This window comes from Cygnus olor, chromosome 11, assembly GCF_009769625.2.
Source record: "Cygnus olor isolate bCygOlo1 chromosome 11, bCygOlo1.pri.v2, whole genome shotgun sequence".
NCBI classification, from domain to species: domain Eukaryota; kingdom Metazoa; phylum Chordata; class Aves; order Anseriformes; family Anatidae; genus Cygnus; species Cygnus olor.
The window spans coordinates 4,862,586-4,882,023 of record NC_049179.1 but is presented as its reverse complement, the minus strand read 5'-3'; the positions used below and the strand labels follow the sequence as shown (position 1 = coordinate 4,882,023).

At 40.4% G+C, this 19,438-nt stretch overlaps 1 protein-coding gene across 3 annotated transcripts in view; it reads left to right on the top strand.

Annotated features, from left to right (window-relative positions):
• The window catches only part of THSD4 (thrombospondin type 1 domain containing 4), a 297,318-nt gene that overhangs the window by 114,155 nt on the left and 163,725 nt on the right, over positions 1-19,438 (top strand). For all 3 annotated transcript variants that reach the window (XM_040569780.1, XM_040569779.1, XM_040569781.1), the window contains exon 7: positions 15,076-15,212. In XM_040569780.1, coding sequence (XP_040425714.1) covers positions 15,076-15,212 — 137 coding nt within the window. The remainder of the gene's footprint in view (positions 1-15,075; positions 15,213-19,438) is intronic.

The window sequence follows — 19,438 nt, the reverse complement described above, 5'->3', positions numbered from 1 at the left end:
TGGCCAGGTGCAAGAAAATCTTCCTCCTCTTTCGTTTTGAACTCTGAACATATGTGTGTCTCTGACTGGATGTGAATATTTACATTTCTTTGGGGAGAGAATACAGTATGAGGCTTATTCATGCAGCAACTGCCATGAACTGTTTGTGTGAATGGTAAATTTCCTTAATGGTAAACAATAGCATCTTGAAGTTTACTGTATGGTAGCAAAAATGTTTTGAATGAAGGCTGCTGCTGCATCTGTTATAACTTGTCAGTATGGAACAAGGGAGAAGTCGATCCATAAACACAGGAAGGCTTGCGCACTCTGTGGTATCCTACTTTAGGAAACCAGACCCTTTAGAAGAGCATAGGGACTTGATCCAGTTCATCCCAGTCCCAGATCTCCCCAGTGGTGGAGACTCTGTAAGTCTCCAGAAGTAACTGGAGTGCTTCATTATTCCTTCCAGTGCAAATTTTTCTGTGAAGTATAACAGAAGTCTTCCTTGCCACCACTCTGGCCCATTATCTCCTGTTCACTTCACAGGGCACACAGGAACATTTTATTCCCTTCTGTACTTACCTTTATGTCCTAGAGACTTTCAGCCCCTGTGTTTTTGTAAAGCAGCACCATGACCTGAGTCCTGCCCCTTTGGTCGTGTTTTGTAGAGCTCTGCTCATGGTCACACTCTCCCCTGGACTGTCTCCATGTGAGCCCATGTCTCGAAGTGGATGCAGCGCTCAGGCCAAAATTTGGAGCTGTTCAGGTGATTTGCAGACTGCCTTCTGGTTTAGACCTACTGTTGCAATACTTGCTTATTATTTTGTTTATATTTTTATTTACGTTCACCCCTTTGGTGTCTCATGGTAAATGAGATCCACAGCTCCAAATTCCTTGTTTCAGTTCCTGCTTCTCCGTTAGTTACTCAGCCTGTGTTTGTGCAGGTGGTTGTTCTGTCATAACTGTAGGATATTGCACCAGTCCCTATTATGTTTCATCTTGCCTTTTCTGACTCTTCCCCAGACTGTCAACATCTTTTCTTTAATCCTTCCCTCCAATATTCTTGCTGCCTTTCCCAGCTTGGTGTTACCTGCGAATATCATCTCTATCCCATCATCTGTTTTGTTCCTGAAAACATACGGTGGAACCAGACTTACACCACACTTAACCAGACATAATACTTACAGATACCACAATCCAGCCAGTTACCAAGACCTACCGAGCATCGTTTTTGAACCAATTTTGCACTTCTCTTTTATCAATTTCTTCTAGATGGGATTTTTCTAGCTTGAAGGAACAGTGTCAAATACTTTAGTAATGCCAAGTGAAATCACAGCTTCTGCTTCCCCTGCACACACAGCCTGTTTGCAGAAGGAAATTAAATGGGTTTGACAAGATTTTTATCTTGACAAATCCGTATTGGTTGCTACCGCTGCCCTGGCTATGGGTGCTTGTGAATAGAGGGTTTGAGTTCTTGCAGAGTTTTTTCAGGAAATGAAACTGAGTTACTTATTCAGCATTTCTCAGCCTCTCCTTCTGCACTTCTTGAGTTGAAAACTTTGACCCTTTCTCCTTTTCTGTCATCTGCCACCTGCTCCATAATTCTCAGGGGTGACAACTGCTCTGGGATTGCTTCCGCCATTTCAGTGAGCGCCCTGGGGTGCTCTGGGCATCCCAGCTCTGTTGCGGGGTTCTCCCAGGCCCTTGCTGTGTAACGTCTCATCGTGTGACCACGTGAAGGTCTGCTGGCCAAACCTGCGTCGTCAGCTCCCCCGCCATGTCTCAAAGAAAGCAAACTCCTGGGGAGAACAGGGGGGATAAGAGAAGGGAGGTGCTACACACTTGGTTTAGAATATGTGGTTCTGTTCATTGTATACAGCGATAACCTAGCTGAATTTGTAGCCAGAAGGGAACAGGTAACTGGAAAGCACTGTGGTGTGCAGCATGAGGCTCTGCTGGCCGTTCCTCTGTCTGGTCCTGTGCCCTGTGTGCTGGGTTTGGGTGCCAGGGGCTTCAGGGGGATTCCACCAAGGAGTGTGAAAGAGACCGATCCTATTCTCGTGGGGCAAACCTCTCCAGTGTGAAAAAGCTCTTTTTTCATTCCGGGAGCAAGCTGTGGCTCCCCACTGCCTTCCAGGGAGACTTCCCCAGACCCCGGCTCACTGAGGTGGCACCTTTCAGTTTTCTGTGGGGACCGACCGTAACATCTAGTGATCAGAACGTGAAGACTTGGGAAACCTGAAGAAAAGAGATGGAAAAATTAGAAGCAAGGCTGCTAAGAAATCTTGAGTCTCAGCAATGATCATTACAGCCTTTTATATAACAATAGTCTTAAAAAGAAATGTAACGTGAAACCAAATCTCCAAACACTGAATGTTTGGGATTTTATCTGTTACCAGAGGGAAAGCAGCTTTAAAATTAACTCATTGAGCTCCAGCTCACTGGCATCGTGTTGAAAACATTGTTTTAAGGAACATTCATTTTTAACTAATGTTTATGAGAATTTGGAAATATGTATCTTTGACTATGTAAATAAAAGCACAATGTTTTAACTAATTCTTAAGAATTTATTTGCCTATTAAAGGGCTGTGGCAGGCAGCCAGAGAAACATACTTAGGACATTTTAGACCCAATAATAGCTATATTAATATTTAAATAAGCAGAAGTCTCTTCTAGTATTTCAGAAAAGCTCAGCACCCTGTAACAGTTGTGTTGCTTTTTTTTTCTTTTTTTTTATTTAACTTCAGTCAAGCCTTCAGTGTATGAGGCTCAGTCACAACCTATTGACACGTACTTCCTCAGGGACAGTGTCAGTCGCTGTGGGGCTGACTTCCACCTGCCGCTTGCTTCCGACTGTGTTCTGTCTTCAGTGGCTCCAAGGTGGTGATTTCTTGGTGCTGTTCCAGAGCAGAGACTGCTCACTTACAAGCCCTTGCCAAAGGCTTTAGTCGCCTCTGTGGCTTTGCCCATTGATACATGCATGGTATAGAGAGTATAAAAATAGGTGTATCTATAAAAATAGATGAATATGTAAAAAAGAAAAAAAAAAAGAAAAACACCACAAAACAAAACTAAACACATTTAGCACAAGCTCGAACTTCTCTCCTTAGCTGTGAAGGTGGGAATCTCAGTCCTCTCCATGGCAAGACTGTGGTGCGAGTGCTCAGCGGCAGTCTGTGCTGCATGCAGTGCGTTTAATCGCTTATGGAGCGGCTTTCTCTAGGGCACAGAACAGGAAAACAGCTCACCTGTATATAAGTAAAAATGAGTTCAGCATATACATACTTATATTTTCACCAGTTACACACGGGTGATCGGTGTAATATAGAGACTTAGACTTCTAAGTCATTTAACTTTGTGAGCATAAATATATTCCTGTAAGAGATGTCTGAAAGCTTTTGTCTGGAATGTTGCTGGGGGCTTCACAAGCCTAAACTTGAATCTCCTTGCTACCCACCTACCTTTTGCACTTATTATTCTGAGGTGTGACACGAAGACCGTATTTAGTAGAATTGATTTTAATAAAAAAGGACAAGAACTCTGGAAAGTCTGAAGACAGGCTTTGGAGGTATATTTACTAGTACTGCCAAAGTATTGATTTCTGAGAACAATTTAATGTGATTTTACTTTGCAGATATTTGGGGGCTGCTCATGTGTTGATAGAGAATTTTATTTCAAAATGGAGATCTGGATGGAAGCTGAGATTTCAGAGGCCCAGTAAGATTCTAATGGAATCAAATAGAAATATTCGGTTCTTTCAGATTTTAAAGACGGACAGAAAGCAGTATCAAGCACCTTCTAGAAAATCCCAGACTCACAGCAGCTGGGACTGATACTCAGCCCCCCTCAGGAAGTGGTCAGCCCTTCATGGGATAGTGCTCCTTATGGGATTTCCCAGATGAGAAACCGCACTGCCTGTTGCAGGTTTTCTTCTCTGATTAGTGCCAGAATTTAAAACAAATGCAAAACCAAAAACCTGTGTGGATAACAGAGATTGTTTAGATTAGTTAGTTAATTAGTGTGTTTGGTTGGTTTTAATTTCTATCTCTGACCTTAGTTTGGGCTTTGCTTGTATGCTCTCTAAATATTTTCATTCTGTTTTTAATGAATTCTGTATCATGTCTCTGCAAGAGAAGGTATCTTCCATGAAATCCTCGTAGTCTATCTTCTGCAAACAGTTTCTGCGGTATGTCAGACCGTACAATTATTAAATGGTTGATTTAATCAGCTTTATATGGATAGCAAGTTATGCCAGCAAAATAGAAAAACTTTTAGGAGATTTTTTCACCGCCTTTTAGAGGCACCCATGCTTGGGCCACCATCTTATTTATGAGGGTCTTACTGATACAATATTAGCTATTTCTGGATATAAAGGGAAACAAAAGTTTTGAGTTTAAGCATCTGCTGTCTGTATGTCTTCTACTTATCTGACTTTTCCCTAAGTTTGATTCTACACACTGGGAGCTGTTATTCAGAGGTTCACCAGAAGTGAATTCCATGTGAAACTGTCATCCTCTGGCTGCTCTGAAGGCCAGAGAGTACAAGTCTGCGTGGCTGCTGAGCACTGCATGCAAAGTGTCAGCGGTGGCTTGTAAATACAGACAAATGCCTGCTTTTCTCTGCCGGAGGAGCACTTTAATCTCCGTTTGCATGGAGCCGTGGAGACATCCAGTGGCCAATTTCTTCAATGGCTGACAAATTGCATTTTGGCTGCCTGACATGAAAGGCTGATGTGAACAGTCATTTGGGGGATTTTTATTATTATTTTTTTTAATTTAGAAAAGAGTTCCAAATGCAACACAGTAAAAGCTGATGTCTGTAGAAGAAAGGACAGTGCCTGGTAATGTCATTTAAAGGGCTACTGGCCCTGAGCCACTGGTGGCCATGTAACTTGTGGCAGTTCTACTGAAGCCAGCAGTACCTGCTGCTCAGGTACTCACGCAAACCACCCCATTGAGTGCTTTGCTGAACTGGGGCTGGTAGCACCTTGACATCTACAGTTTAGATTTAAAATCTTTAGAGCAAGCAAAAGTCTTATGGTTTTGGTAGACAAATGTGTGTGTACTGATCTAAACTTGAAATGCAAAACTCTGTTTTGAACACTGATTGAAGACCATTATTGTTATCAAATAAATGGCAAAGACAAGGTATTGTGAATTGTGTTCTAGCTGCCTGAAGCCGTTAAGTGGAATTTGACAGTGATGTGAGGACATAGAAATAGCCTCACCTGGGAAAGACTGGTCACCTTGCAGTATGCAGAGACTTGAGGCAGACACGGTTGGTTTTAGGTGCTTTATTTCATTCTGGCTCAATAATGATGTTTGTATGATTTCCCTAATGTTTATAAAAGCTGTAACTGGAGCAGAAGAGTACGTGTTCTGATAACAGTCCCCTGCCCTTCATAGTGTAAATGCCTGATGGGTATGTCATAGAGCAGTTCCACTGCTGTTACTGTGCAAAACCCCTCCTTGCATGAGTTATCGCTATTTCTACATACTGTAGAAAAGAGAAAAAGCAACAGCTGTGTGGATTGGTAAGCTGCTCGGATTGCTTCCTCTTTTAGATGTAAATCAAGATGGCAGACATGACAAAGCTCATGGTGGGTATTTCTGCAGCTTTTATTAAACATCACAGCTTCTCGTGTACCTAAATTCCTCTCCTTTTACATGGGGACCCAGGTACAACATTCATACTACACTTAGACAAATGTTTAGGCAGAAACAAAAAAGATTTCATAAAGGCACATCGAATTTATACCTTTTGCTGATTTCCAGATGTCCAGCTGGTCAAGAGAGGCTTGTGTGTGTGTGCGCATTTATGAATGACTTATTTCCAGTTGGATCCTTTTAATTTCATTGGGGAACAATGATCAACTTTCTGGCTATTTTTAATGGAAGGCAGCAAATCCATAAGGTATCACTAATGGTTTTTTAATGACAAAGGCGTTTGGGAGGAATGGAGAAACCAGAAAAACTGGAATAAATGATAATGTTTGCAAGCTGCTTATTGCCATAAACTCTAAATATGAGTAAAAGATTGTGGAAAATCAGAGCCTTTCAGAAATATTTCTCCTCACTGAACAAAAATCTTTGCTGAAGCTACTCTGTAGTATGTTTTTTCTCTCCTGTTCAGTTCCCAATTAAATCTGATGCTTGCATCTGCTGATCTAACATAACCTAATCCAAAGAAAGAAGGGAGAGGCATCTGAATGTAGCAAATGATACAAATATTCCCAAGGGAACTTCTAGTCTAGCTCCTAAAAGGTACAACTGTCCAGTTGCTGAAAGAACTGAGAAGGAACTAGCTAGCAATGCCTGACCTGTAAAATCTCATGCAGATGGAAGGAGAGGGAAGAGGCATGGAAAAGCTAGCAAGAGGCTTGAGTTCCCTCAGTTACATAGACTTCTGGAATTACATTGCAAAGGAGAGTTAAAACAAGGATGGTATGCATAATATAGAGCATGTATTGATCAGAAAGCTTGGACAAATATAGTATTTTTAGAATGTATATTTAAACCAAAATGTCTGCTGTACATCTTACTATTTTAGGATCCAGTATGTAACACTACCTACTTCAAATAATACATTAAATAAAACTTTCTTTTATGTACCTTGGTGATTTAGTTACAAAGGCATTTAAGGTTCTTCTCCTCTGAAGACAGGCTGAGGGATTTGGGGTTGTTTAGCCTGGAGAAGAGAAGGCTCCAGGGAGAACTTATAGTGGCCTTCAGTACCTAACGGGGGCTGCAGGAAAGCTGGGAAGGGGCTCTTCATCAACTAGCATAGTCTTAGGACAGGGGGGAATGGTTTTAAACTGAAAGAGGGGAGATTTAGATTAGACATTAGGAAGAAATTCTTTCTTCAGAGGGTGGTGAGGCACTGGCCCAGGCTGCCCAGAGAAGCTGTGGCTGCCCCATCCCTGGCAGTGCTCAAGGCCAGGCTAGATGGGGCTTTGGGCAGCCTGAACTGGTGGGAGGTATCCCTGCCCATGGCAGGGGGGTTGGAATTACATGATCTTTAAGGCCTTTTCCAACCCAAACTATTCTGTGATTCTGTATTTTGGCTAGCTACTAAAATAAAAGACCTTTCACAGGTCACGTATGCAACTAACAAGCAATAGGTGGTGAAGAATATGTTCTCATGGTAAAATTGACTTTGTTAAATAATCAAAATAATGAAGTCATTGGTCCCATAATCTTTAGGATAGGTTGTTTGGGCTCCAGTTCAACTTCATGGGAGTTAATAGATAGACTCCTGCTACATTTAGTGAGTTACAGTATGGCCCATTTTCAGTTCTCATTTTAGCAATGAGCTTAGCAGCCAGAACCTGTCCCCAGCCCGGTATTTCACATAGCTGTAAATTCTCAACAGAGTACAGCTGGCCTGGCCGGCCCTGCATTGCAGAGCCCAGCAAGCTGCACACGCTGGGAAGGAGCTGCTTTGCCTAACGAAGTATCGCAGGGTCTCAGCTCGTCAGCCCACCTATGCCTGAGCACAGAGGTCCTGAGAAAGCTGCAAAGGTGCTGCAGCTCAGAGGCTGTCACCCTGACTGAGCTCTCTGTGCCATAAAGGAGTTTCCTGCTTGCCTCATTGATCCCAATAACGTTCTTCATATAGTTCAGTGGCACATATGTTACTGTGCTTTGAATTAAGGGTGATGCCTTCTATACAGTGGAAGTCTCAAAGTTCCTCATGACTATTTGATGTAGGACTTACCAGACTTGGGAGTGGAACAAACTCTGGTATATCCAGGTAAAGATGAAGAGTTTTTATAAATGATACCTTCCTTGTTTGGATTCAGATTCGTTAAAATGTACTTGCAGTCTCTTTAGAAAAGTGTGAATATATGTATTTTTGTCTTAATATTTAAAATCTGATACAACATATTTTAAATGTATATTGAGTTCTTGAGACCAGATGAAATAATAAACAACTTTATTATATGAGGAAAGGAGAAGTGGAAGTAAAAAAATGTCTACTGGAATGAAAAATGGAAAATGATTTTTGGCAAAAAAAAAAATCTGAGCCAGAGTAGTAAAAGTTTATAACAGAACTAACAGTTAACAAAACTGAAAGGGACAAAGTAAAAAATAAACACCATTCTTTCAGGTTATTGTCAAAAGATGTTTGCAAACCTAATAAGGAGAAAGTATCAAAAGACACTCAAGTAAAGGAGATCACTCTACAGCAGTCTTTCTGTTGAGAAAAACAAATATAGTTACATAAGTAGTTCTTAGAATACATTTGTGTATTGTAACTTAGAAATTTGGCAACAGGTAACTGTGCGGTAAAACAAAACAAAACATTATTATTTCAGGCCACTTCCAAAAGCTTGTAATTGTCAGTCAATGGAAAACCACCTTGGTTCAGATTCAGGTTCATGTCATTGACCTGATAGAACTTCAGTTGTTAAATTGCAAAACTCGCGGTGATGTTCCATTACTGCTAACTAAGCCTACACATTTTCCTCCTTTGTATAGGAAGTGGCATAAACAAAGTTGCCTGTATTTAGTACAACAGCAACACTTTTCATCCATTCAGAGCTCTGCAGGTAGTCACTAATAGATGCTTTTTAGTTTGGAACTGTCACGTTTACATCTGTCTGGCATGGTGTACCACTCGAAGTCTGCAATGTAGCTGTCAGTTAGCTTTACTAACTTTACTAACAAGTACAGTGGATGCAGAAGCCAGAGACTTGCGACTCCTTGCCTTACCCCTTCCCTCTCTGCCCTGCAGGCTCCTGTGGGATAACCGAGGGTGTCTGTCGGTCAGTCTGAAGCTCAGCCTGCAGGTCTGCAGCTGAACTCCCTCAGTGTTGATAGACTTTACCTAAAATCAGTGTTATGTGGACAGACATGAGCAAATCTCTTAAGAGTCTTTTCCAGTGTCAGCTGTGCCCCATTACACTTCCTGTAAAGCAGATTCATAACTTGTATTGTAAGCACTGATTGCAGCCCGTGGCGAGCCTCTCTGAAAATAATGGAGCTGTGTGGAGACAACTTGTTCCTGGAACAATCGCTTCTGACACCTCCTGGATGAGTGCATCTTGGCTCAGTAATGGAAAAGCACTGAAGTTGACTTTACAAGGCAGTGTGCACACAAAATGAAGCCTAATTTAAATTAGCTTAATCCCATAATGTAATATTAGCGTGAACGTGACATTTGCTTGCCAAGAGTGTGCATGCCACTTCTCTGTGGGCACCCTCAAGGCATGTTTCTTAACTTGCAGAGCTTGTTAGTAACTATTTTTAGATCTTTAGGCAAAGTTACAAAAACTGACAAATGGTGAAAGCATTCGGTAACTAGTACTGCCACATAGATAACAACAGGGAGTTTGGGTCTCACATTAAGTTAGGATTTGGACTGAGGAACCATCAGTGAGAGCTTGTACGTTCCAGTCCCTACCTCACAGCATGTGGAACGTGACAGTTCTTTGTTCTATCACTTATTTACTCTGGTTGCACCTACAGCTAGCATTGTCAGTGGCGGTAGATTTAATGTGCGTGCAGTGGGACATGGTGCACGTTCCAAGCAGCTTGCACTTTTAGGAGCTGAAACAGAAAGGAGGAACTCACTACGTTTCATAAGGGTAATCAGTGTGCAGTTGTGCACAATGATAGATTTATTTCATTAGCTTACTGATCAGTTGCATTTTGATTTCATTTGCACATTATTTTTTTTCCTTGGCTATTTTTAATTTCCCTTTGAACATCGGAATACATTATTTAGCAAATCTATTAGAGTTGGAATGCTCTTGCTTGTAACATTTTTTCCTAAGAATATCATTAGATTGAAATTCCTTGCATTGGCAAGCTGCCTGTTCAGCTCTCTCCTTATCTCTTCAAGCTTATTGCTGAGCTGCTCCACCACCAGCCTGGCCTGCTTAGCCTTGGTGTCCATTTTCCTCCCTGTCACCAATTATTGAGCACGTCCTTGGGCAACAAGCTGGTGACCAGGACAGAAAACATTGAAGGAGGAAGCTGCAGGAAAGGCATAGTTGGTGTGAAGTCCAAAAGCACCCTCTGCACATGCTTGTGGTGTGGAGCTGCTTGTTTTGGGGAGAGGAATTCCTCCTGGGTCCTCTGTGCAGGGACAGGAGGATAGGAGACCAGAAGGAAGGAGGAAGGCCTTAGCAGGGGGAGGCTGATGGGGAAGCTGCCCGGGTTGGTTTCAGTTCTCCGGAGGATGTAACGGGAACAGATACAAACAGTAATGCCAAATGCCTCAGCTTCTCTCTAAGGGCTGTCACCCTTGACCATTGCTGAGGGAAGAGGAGTTTAATTTGGGGACTGTGGGGCCTCTGTGCTGCAAGCCATGCTCTTTCAGGGCATGCCTCAGCATGGCATAAGCACCAGTGCACATAATTTGCCTGGAGAAATCCCCTTCAGAAGGGTTTTAACATTTGGAAATACTCTTTTTTGATTTATTCAGAAGCATCCACAAATAGGAATGGTTCCAGAATGACACTTCTTGATGCTTTAAATGTGCACACGTTCTAGATTTGGGTATTTTTGGAGGACATCAGTTTATTAAACCAGTGACGGCCGAGATCCGCGCGGGATTAGGCCGGAGCGGTCGCGGCCATCTCGCGCACCGGGGCCGAGGAACCGAGGGCGGGAGGCGGGAGGGGTCGCGAGCGCAGCGGCAGCGCCCCCCCGCCTTCGGCGCCGCCTGCGGGCCGGGTCCGGGGCCGTGAGGAGTGCCCAGCCCTGCCCAAGGCGTCCCTGAGGGAGCGCCCCGTGACCGGGCTCGGGCTCGGGCTCGGGCTCGGGCCCCGGCCCATCCCCACAGCGGCCCGGCCTGTCCTGTGCGGCGGCGACCCGGGTGGGGGTAAAAAGAGGTGGGGTCGCTGTGTGAGCGTGGGTCTGGCAGCCCGAGGGAGGAAGCGGGCTTGGCTTGGTTTTGCTTCCACATGCGCTGGTATTGACACCCCAAGAGGAGCCATGGGACCTCGGCCTGGAACGGCTCCCCAGGCCCTGCTGGAGTGCCAGCCGTGGGCTGTGGTGTGGTGACGTACGGTCCTGCCTGGTCCCCTTGGAAGATGCTTGGGTAGGGTGCACAGCTGAAGTTTTCTTCTCAGACCTGTACACTGAAGATTGCATTTCAACAGAGTGCTTAGGGGAAATGAAATGTGTTGATACTTAATTGTGACTTTGTTTTGATCAATCAAAATACCCTTAGAGTAAAAGCAACCACAGGTTCCTGTTGGGCTGCCCAAACTCATCTGTTCTTGCATTCATTATAGGTTCCATGTATTTCTGTGTGAGAGTTTGGTGGATAGGATTTTAGAAATCCACTTTTTCTCTTCTCTAAGTTACACATACTTATCAGTACATACAGTCTTAAAAAGCTCTGTGTGTATTTTAGTGCACCAGTGAATATGACAAATTAATTGCAAATCAGGTTAGTTTATGCACTTAATGACTTTACTGCTGCTATGGCAGATTTCCAATATGAGGTGTGTGGAAGGTGAATAATTTCTAAACTGGTGCCTATGTGCAGGGTTTCTATGTCCTGGTAGAAAATGTGAAAGAATTTATGGTGGAAAGTTTTCGCTGCAGTATCATCTTGGTGATGCAAAAGAAGTGCAGTTTGTAATTAGTCTTGGGGTCTCAGTACCATTACCACAGAATTGGGAGGTGGAAGAACCACGCTGCGGTCCTGTTTTTGCTTGCTTGCCTTGCCTCTCTCTGTTCCTTGTGCAGAAAGGTGGATGGTAAGTTTTGACACGAGACATGGGAAGGGCTCCCAGGTCTGCCAGCTGAGACATGCCCAGGATAGCCCTGAAGTACTCAAGGCTAGTTTGGCAAGAACATTGTAAGAAATGTAGTGAGTTTTTCAGTTTAGATTATGTTCTCAGTCTGTAAAAAGAAACCCAGATATTATGTGTTACCATGATTGTTTACTGAAGTACTATTCTCTTTCATTTAAGTCAATAATGAATATTTCTGGCAGACCTTTTGCAGTAGCGTTACATTTCACCAAAGTTCACTGTTTAATAAAGTCGTTTAAATGGATAAAGTGAGACTTTCCACAAAGACTTGGTTGTGTTCAGGTAGGCCTGAGAATGAAAAGCAAAGACCAGAAATTAGGAGGACATGTGAAACAGTACTTGTATAGTGAGCTATCTCACTAACTGTGTCACACTTTCAAAAAGAGCCCATTTTGAGTGGAAGTGCATCTTGCTGCCAGCCGGCTTGGCAGGTCTTCAGCATGTAGCCTTAGTCTATTCCCTGAGGTCAGATAGCTGCTTTTGTAAAGTCTGGGATCGTATGACATAGTACTAAAATACATTGCCTGTGTGGAATCAATCGCTTCACAGCTCATTGTTTAATTGACATTTAATGTACAGTTGCCAAGCCAATAGTGCAGTTTGACATGGAATTAAAAACACAAGAGCTGTGGCAAAATACTGGGTAGGAGAGGGTGTCAAGATACATGGAAGGTTAATTGGCAATGGAGTATTTTTTTACTAGTTTGGTGTCTTGTTTTACAAAGCAAGTTCTAAAATATGTTTGCTCTATTGCAATTTATGCATCGCAAATACACCGTTCTTATACAAAATGCCTCTCATTCAGTAGGAGCCATACACTTGAGCTCTCTTAGACATTTACAAATTTTGTAGATCTTTGAAATCTGGGAACATCATGTCAAAGTATTAGTAATTGATACATGGCTGACTGAGGCAGTGCCTTGGCTTTTCTCATCCAGAGAATCTAAGTTCTGAAGGCCAAGGTATTAGAGGATGAGTCTCTAACCCTTTGTTAAGGATTGATTTTTGTTTTATTTATTTATTTTGACTGTTCAAAACCAGTGGTTCTTCTAATATATTTTGTTTGAGCTGGAACAGTTCCTAATTAAAAGACTGCAAGACAAAAGTTAAGAGGTAAGCATCTCACTTCATAGAGCAAGTAAAATCAGCCTTAGCGTCATTGGTAATATGCTAAATTAGCAGTGTAGTACTCTAACATATCAAATTATCAAAAAAAAAAAAAGGGGGGGGGGAAAGGAAAGAAAAGAAAAAAGAAAGTCCAGGGAAAAATTACATGGTTCAACAGTTAACTTACTCAGCTTTCTAAGTAGCACAAGACTTCTGTCAGAGTCTAACAGGCAAACTGATAATTTAAATAATGAGTATTTTAAAGGATCAAAACCAAATGAGAGACATTAGGAGGAGGAAGAGGACAGTAATGTGACTCTTCAGGATACTTGAACTACAGGGAAATAGCATTGAAAATATGGACATATAAGAAACCCTAAATGGTAGTTTGACTTGGTTTCAGGAAATGGAAAGATAAGAAAATGTATACTGCATAGATGCTGATTGATAGCTAGTGCTACAGGTTGTAAAAATAGGACACTTTCAGAGACAGAAAAGGACAAGTTGATTTCAATTGTAATGGATCATTGAAGTTGGATTACATTCATTTGAGAATTCTGAAAATGATTGTGTGTGGAGCATCCGAGCTGATAAGAATAATACTCAGTTTATCATAATAACTGCCTGTTATACTTGGGAACTGGACTGCAGGAAATATCTCACTTTTTAGTTTTATTTTGTATAAGAATTAAATGAAGTCCTTGGAATGATAAGATAGTGAACCAGTGTTAACGAAGTAGCCAGTGGAAGAATGACCTACTTGTGCATACCATTCACAAGAAGGAAAGCAGGCAAACAAGTCATTGACCTGACTTCAAAATAGTAGAGGTTTTTGTGGATGTTAACAAAAGATTGTGAGACACAGTTGATGACATACATGAGCAGCAATTAAAATCTAGTATATTTCTCATCACACAGCTGAAATTTCAAAATTGGTCTGCTGCACTAGTCCTATGTCCACATAGGGGGTAACTAAAGTTGAGCTGAAAGTTTGTTCCTCCTACAGAAGATAGGTTTTAAATATCTATGTGAAATTATTGCATGTATTTATTTTGGTTGATTGTTATGCTTTAGATGAAGATACAAAAATATACTGTGAGTCAAGCAGAACATCTTGGGAATATTACCTATTAGCTAACTAACTAAGGTATATAGCCTTTCTCTTTGACAGATGAAATTGCAGTGAATTTTGGTTACGCTGTAGCATATGAGTTGAAGCTTTGTGAAGTCAGTGGAATTTTTGTTCTTTGATTATGGCAGCAAGGAAATTGTTGTTGTCAAAATAATTTTTTTGTACCTCACAGCCACCATGACTCTTAGTTGGAAAGAACCTGAAGGGTATTGTTTTTTCAGTTGGCAAATACAGTTAATTAACTATATGCAACTTTAACATGACAGATAATTTGCAATAGTATGACTACGCATGTATTAACAAACTTGATAGCATAAGGTACATGGTGCGTTGGACTGATCTCTTTAAATAATAGATTTTCATGGACGGTGACGACAGTTTCTTGTCTTCTGTGTTCTGCTCACCCAGAGTTCAGTGGTCTTGATTTCCTTCTGGCTCTTGCGTATCAACAGAGATCACTTAGATGTGTTGGTTCTTGAGGTTTTATTTGGGATGAGCTTTTGAACAATGATGTGTTTATATATTTTAAATCTCATAGAATTTTTGTTCTTTAATTTTGTCTTGAACTAAGGAATAGTCACAAAAATGCAACTTTTAAAAATGAAGAGGAAAAGGATTCGGATTTTTTTTTTAATTTGCATCTAGGTGGTTTTAAGCATTTCTTAATACTAAATATTAGTATATTTGTTTGAGGTAAATTAACCAGTTAGTAAGTACATGAGCCTAATTTGAGGCATATCTTTTTGATTACAGTGTAATTTTGCTAACATCTAGGTTTCATGAAATACCAAAATGTGTCATAATCACTATAGTGCGAGAAGACCAAATTTGGAAAGATTTTTCTAAAACTAAATATGCTCTTGGTCATCTAGGAAAATATCTGTCATTGAAAGCTGAGCTACAGGTTGAATTTTCATGAAGTATGTTTAAATGCTTATCATGGAGTTGCTTTCTTGTTCAGCATTCATTTAATACAGTGATTCATGTTGCGTTCTTACAAGCTGCAGCATTAGTTGTATATGCTTGTCTTTTTTAAAACTGATGCTGTGGACTTTCTAACAGTTTTTTTTTTCTTTTTCTCCAGTGAAGGGAAGTCAGAAGTGTGAGCTGAATTGCCGTGCCATAGGCTACCGATTCTACGTGAGACAAGCTGAAAAAGTGATAGATGGGACACCCTGTGACCAAAACGGAACTTCAATCTGCGTGGCAGGGCAGTGCAAGGTAAGGCTACCGTCTTTAGCAAATCGGCCTGTAGACTGTCTGTGCCATTTGTAATGTCTATAATAGGTTGATACTTTACCTGTGGAATGATGTCTTCAACTTCTTTCTTAGGCTTTAGCAGATTTCAGAAATGCTAACTTCTATTATTACAGGTTTTATTTCCATACTATTTTTTCTGTCTACTGAGAGCAAACTATGGAATCCTGAAAGGCTTGATTCAGAAGGTGTTCTGGCCACAATTAAGGTGACTTTTGGTGAGCTTTTCCATATGTTTAGCTTTAGTTCTTTTAGAAGAGATTCTATGGAAGAATCAAAATGAAAACATTGGAAACATAAGTAAAAGAGAAATATAATATATTTCTTTTAGTAAACTTCAGTGTGGAGGTATTTTTTTGAGTCTGCAACATAAACAGGTAACTGAATAACCAAATTATTTTGATGGCATTTTAGCTGGAGTTAGTTTTCTGTTTGGCCTGTGTTTGCCATTTTCGAGATTCAAGTCTTACTGGCTGTCCATTTACTCAGTAGTGATGTTCTCTTAGAATATACTGAAGTGAATGACAAACTTTCAAGGGTTCAGAAGGAGCTACTGCATTGACTTTTTGCAGCCTGCTGTCTGTCTTCCCTTTGTAATGAATAAATACACTGTTCTTTTTCTGCAAGATGGTAGCAATCTTAAAGACAATGCTATGGTCTTTGAAAAAATGTTTATATGTAATTTTTGGTGAAGTAAGATTAGTGAAAATATGTATGACATAAATTGCCAGCAAGTGGCATTTGATGCTTGGATGATGTTTCCATGTACATTGGCAAAAGAAGCAGAAGTGGGTCAGATGTGACTCACAAACTCAAATTGTGAAAGGTCAAGTTCAGTTTAAATAGTTGGTTTGCCAGAGGAAGTGTCTTATGACTACAGCCTTTTCTTAGGCACGTCTAAATTCCTCTTGTACACATTTGGACAATGCTGTGTATGTTTCTGTTCTCAGCAGTGCACGCAAAGCCATAGCTTTGACTTTCCTTTGTAGATGATAGATCTTTGTGAAGTTGATCATTCTTGAAAGTGTCCCTTGATCTCAAACCAAATCTGAAAGGGCCAGGATTTTTTCTTAATTACTGTTCTGATCCATGACTTGGAAAACTGAAAAATAGGTATAGTATACCAGCTGTTTTCCAAGTACTGTGCAAATGAAAAAGTGTATACTGATACATTTGTGTTGGAGGTCTGGCTCAGCAAGGAAAGTCAGTGTGTTTGGCAACCTACTGGGAAATAGCGTTCTGAGTTTTGAAAATCAGGCATTGCGTGTATAGAATGCCACTTCATAAAGCTGCATATAAGCAAACCATACACTATAAATGCTTACTGTGAATATGTATCTTGGATTCATATAATCATCAAACAATTCAGGTTGGAAGGGACCTGTGGAGGTCATGTAGTTCATCACCCTACTCAGAACAGGGCCAGCTGTATGAGATAGCTGTCATGGCCTTTTCCAGGCTGAGTTTTGAACCTGGTCCAGTGTTAGAGCATCATCGTGATGGAATCTTTTTCCTCATATTTGACTGAAATTCCCCATATTGCAACTTGTGCCCTTGTCTGTCAACCTAGCACTGCTTACCTCTGAAAATAATCTTGCTCTGTGTGATCTGTTACACTCTCATTAAGTATAAACAGCAGTGAAATCTTCCCTTAGCCTTCTCTTAAGGCTAGGGATCCCTAGGCTTTAGTCCCATTTTCCCCCCTATGTTGTTGAAAATAGACCTAGAAATCAAAATCTCTGTGCCTATGTAAACTGTTCCTCAGTAATGCTTCGTTAATTGGTGTAACCTAGAGAGTTGAAATAGAATCTGTTTTGTATTGGTGCTCAGTGCCTTAGAACCAACAAATTATTGTGAGAAAGCCAAGATAAAGCAGGTAAAGGCTCTTCATGTTTTATCCACTTTATTGTGGTTCTCGCTATGGCTAAGCGCAATGAAAGAGTAAGCTAGGAAGAGCTGAGAGAGTTGACCAAGTCCTCATATGCAGTAGTATTAACTGCACTTGTGCAGAAGTAAGCTGAACTTTGGAGGCTTTGGAAGACACATTTAGGTAAAATATTGGAAGGTTTGTATTTTTCTTCTGAAGAGGAACTTCAGTCACTAACAGGTCAAAACGTAAACGTAGAATCAAAAAAAAAAAAGTATCTCATGCAAATATTTACAGGTTAAGAGAATTGTTTAATTCTCATGTATGTATGTTTAAGTGCCGTATTAAGCAATATATGAGAGCTTCTATTGATAGATGCTTAATAGCCTCAGTTAAGTCCATGGTATAAAAACAAAAGCCACCCTTCAATCCATAATGAAAGTTCACAGCAGTTGTGCATTCACAAGCCTCACATTATGTCGTGCATGTTGAGCTTTAAGAATTTGTCCTAAATTGAACATGACATTCTGTATGTGCCTGTGTAGTGAGTTATAGTTTGGTTGGATTAAATGCTGTATTTTAAACCTATTTATTCTATTTCTAATCCAACCCCTATCTTAACATTTTTTTTCTTTTGACTTTGTGAGTTTATGGAAAGATTCTGATTCTATTTGGGATATTTTCTTTCTTCCTTCCTTTGCATAAACATCTCTTCATTGCATCTGCTTTTGCAAGTCTTTGAAAAGTGCAGAGGATAATGATTCTGTATGATCACTTAATATTTAGTGACACCATTCTACAAAACAATGAGCTTAAATACTTAATACTTAAATTGCTAAATGTGTTATCAAGAATAGCCTAATAGCCTAATCTGTTCTACAGTTCTGTGCTTTTTTTTCCCCCCCCTCAGTTTTATTAGTGGAAAAATACTGTCAGGGTGTTACGGTTCCTCCCTTTCTTCTCTCTGGTATTTCTTCTAGCTCGTTATTTTTTGTATTTGTCCTATTTCTTTTATTCTCCTCCCATAGACATATATGGGTTTTGTTCATTTGCTGGTACTTATTTCAGTCCTAATCGCATCATTGGCAGTTGCAGTTTAGGTGAGTGACCCTCAATACATAAGTGTGAAGCAGCTCCATTTATCACTTGGGTCTGTAAATGTTTGACAGGAGAACAAGAATGCAAGAATGTATTTGGCTCTTTCCTTGATATCAGGAAGGAAAATCACATGTTCAGTCTTTCTTGTGTTCCTTCAAAATGTCCTGTCACCAGCTCTAAAGTGAGCAGAATGGACTCCTAATTGTCCAGCTGAAATGACTTTCTCTCTATAGGATAGTGAAGTAATCACTGTCTATATTTTTTATTCATGATTACTTTCTCCACAGACACAAACATCATATTGTGAAAAACATGCATAAGTTTTTGGCTTCCTTAATATGGTAGCAAGTAAGACAAGCTTACCTCATCTTTAACGTGTAATGAGGAAGTAGATAGCAACAATCCTCTGGTACTCTATTGCTTTCGCAAATACTGTACATCTGTTTGAAAGCACAGATGTTTTCTGGTTATTTTCAGTATATAATTTAAGTTCTGTCTTTCTGCAAAAACTTTGGTTGCAGGAGGCTGTTCCTGAGTGAAGTTGAAAGGTATCAAGAATTTATGCCAAATAAGATGCTTCAAAGTAACTCAAATATTTTCTTAAGGTTCATATCTACATTGTACTGAAGGTACCAAGGTAGTGGAATTAGGTAGTGGAAAGGTCAAATTGGAACAAGGCTGTTTTGCTTCAAGGAATTGACTAATTAACTTCTTTACAGGGACTGTGAAAGAAAAAAAGTGTTTATTTTTTCAATAGACTATAAAAAGATTGAATGTACAGATATGGCACACAAATTTCTCACATTGTCTGCATTAACAGGACTTCTGTTAGAGAACGTTAGAGTTGTGGAACAGCAACTGCTACTGTGTTGTGATCCACAATCATTACTAATTCAGGACAAGTTCTTTAATCATAATTAACTGTGATATTCAGGAGTAATACCCTTGAAAAAAAGAATAGGATGTAGTCCATTCACCTCTTTATACAAGGACACAACTAAATCAAAGTTACAGCACAGGCCAGAAGCAAGCTTTGTGCTTTCAGGACTCAGTAAAGAGTTCTGTTTTTTCTCTTTTTTTTTTTTTTTTTTGATCTCTGTTGACTGTTAATACTTGTCTTCCAGCAGTATTTATATTTCTTGAAATTCTTCCTGAATACTAGCAGTCTGACTTGCTACATCTATTGCTAGGCTTCTGACTTTTTACACAACTTACGGAAAGGGGA